This window comes from Parasteatoda tepidariorum, chromosome 5 (genome assembly GCF_043381705.1).
Source record: "Parasteatoda tepidariorum isolate YZ-2023 chromosome 5, CAS_Ptep_4.0, whole genome shotgun sequence".
Lineage (NCBI taxonomy): Eukaryota > Metazoa > Arthropoda > Arachnida > Araneae > Theridiidae > Parasteatoda > Parasteatoda tepidariorum.
In genome coordinates, this window is record NC_092208.1 from 45,214,261 (window position 1) to 45,216,790 (window position 2,530).

Consider the following 2,530-nt stretch of genomic DNA (forward strand, 5'->3'; position numbering starts at 1 on the left):
CAGCATGTGCGTGAAGTTTTGAAGTCAGACAGTCGGTTAAGCATTCAGGTAATCGCTAACACCCTAAACTTGTCAAAATGTGTGGTACATGGGATTGTGACGGAGGATTTGCAAATGCGAAAGGTGTGTGCGAAGCTTATGCTGAAGTTGTTGACGAAGGAGCAAAAGGAAGTTCGAGTTTCCCGCAGTGAAGAATTGCTGGAATTGATGAGTTGGTGCCCCAGCCTCCCTATAGCCCTGACTTGGCACCATGTGACTTTTTTTTACTCCCCCGACTGAAAAGAGAGCTGAAGGGAAAGCACTGGGAGTCGGTGGAGAACATCCAAGCTCATGTTACAAGGTTCCTGAGAGGCATTCCTGTCAAGGAGTTCCAGGGTGCCTTCCAGACATGGCAGAATCGTCTCCGCAAGTGTATTGATGCATAGGGAACTATTTTGAAGAATTTTAGCCATTTGTACCCATAGGATCAATAAATCTATTTTTTCCCAGAAAATGCGCATCACTTTCAGTTAAAATCTCTAACTAATCAGCAAAAATAACAAAATATATCCATTTAATTTAATTTGCATGTCCATTAAAAATAATTAACATAAAAATAATTAACTTTTCCTTGTTACTACAAACATGCCCATGCATGTGTAGGTTCTCTTCCATTTGCCTCACACAAAACTTTAAAAGCTCAAAAATCATAAAATTTAATAACTTCATTCAATATTTTTTTTAAAAATCTGCTTACATATTTCTGTATACTAATGATTTAATGTAAGGGGTGCAAAACTCTTTGTTCATCGACCTCGAAACATTTTATAGCCCTCTTATCAACCCATTTTGTTAAAAAAATGATAACAAAAAGAAAAAATTACCTGTTTCTTATATGATTTATATATATTCGCAAGATAAAATTTTTGCATAAATCAACGTGAAGAATGTGCTTTGCAAAATTAACAATTTGGTTAGAAATTTGTTAGCTTCAGTCTTAAATCGCCTCAGAGCTCCACATTCGTTTTATTTTTTGCAATGCAGGAATGGAATTTGCATGACTAAAGCCAGATTTAATTGTAGGAATGTGAATGGTAGTGCAAAAGGTAAATGGTGCATTACATAGTTTTGGATATTTTTGCGTAATATTTAAATTCATCCAAAATTTAATTATGTATTAAAAAGCATTTTTGCCTTCAAGTCAGCTAATTATTTAATAACTTCATTTTGAAGGTGTCTGCCTATATTTTTAACTTACGAAGTAAGTGGCTTCGATAATCCATTATGGGATATTCATATTTTTAATATCTAAAATGTGTAATTTAAAATAATCGCTTTATTGTAAGATTTTTGCGACAGGGTGCCATTGACATTTATTTATCGACATAGTACATCGGATCAATCCCTAATAATACCGTATCGACCCACAGGGGCCGATATCAACCAATTTGGTGACTCATGACTTAATGTGAATGCAACAAAGTGAAAAATTGCTTTGTATTTGCAGTTGAAACAGAAAAAGTAAACTTTTATTAAATATTCCTTATTTAAGTAACATTTAACAACTAGTAGTTAAGTCAATGACTAATATTGAAGATGCCATAAATACAAAATGTCTTGACCAAAAAAAAAAGATTTATTTAAAAGAGTTATTTGCATAAAAGCAAAAAGTTGGGGGACTAGGCTTCAATTACTTTGGATAACCGAGGCTTTGTTGTATGTTTGCTAATTAAAGATGTTAACTGCTAAAAGAAATTAATATTTAATTTCAAATTATTTACTAAAATGTATTAATCTATTAACTGTTACTGAAACCAGTATTAATCAGATTAAATTGGTAGCTTATATGGTTAGCAATTTTATACTTATATTACATTTCCATTTACTTTTTAGAGAAAGAAATTTGGTATGAGTATGAAACAGAAGACACTGTTCCACTGGAAAAATTGAGGCTCTTAGGTAATCAAAATTATTCATTTGCTTTGTCTCTCTGGAGTTTTTTATTTCTATTTATTTACTTACATACTTAATAGTTTATTTGAAGATTTTTAATTAAGTTAAATGCAGTATTGTAAAAAATTGTTGTAAATTGGAAAAATTTTAATATTGCATAATATATATAATTTCGGGTGTTACTGAGATGTATAAACATATATGTAATTATTTGACTCAGTTTTACTTAAGTTGTTATTAAAACCTTGTTTTTGACTTTTTTAAAACTCTAGAATGAAGCTTTGTTGTTTCATTAAAAAAATTTTGAAATTAATTACTAATTTAAAAAGCTCTGATGTAGAAATCTTTCTAATTCTTTAATTACCACAACTACTGTTTAAAATAACTAATATTATTGATTATTTTTTGTAATTATTTATCATTTTCGTGTATTAGAACAGAAAAATAGCTGTTGAAAAAATATTTGTTTGATAGTTAATTGTCCAATTAAAAATCTTATTCATTTTTACATGATTTTACTTTAGATGGTATATTGTAATTAATTTTGCAGAATTTTTATATTACAAATCTTTATATATATATATATATATATATATAT

At 29.5% G+C, this 2,530-nt stretch overlaps 1 protein-coding gene across 1 annotated transcript in view; it reads left to right on the plus strand.

Annotated features, from left to right (window-relative positions):
• LOC107438867 (zinc finger HIT domain-containing protein 3) overlaps positions 1-2,530 on the plus strand; it is a gene marked incomplete at its 5' end in the record, with an annotated part of 5,654 nt that overhangs the window by 2,546 nt on the left and 578 nt on the right. The window contains 1 exon segment of the mRNA XM_043044555.2: positions 1,873-1,938. Coding sequence (XP_042900489.1) covers positions 1,873-1,938 — 66 coding nt within the window.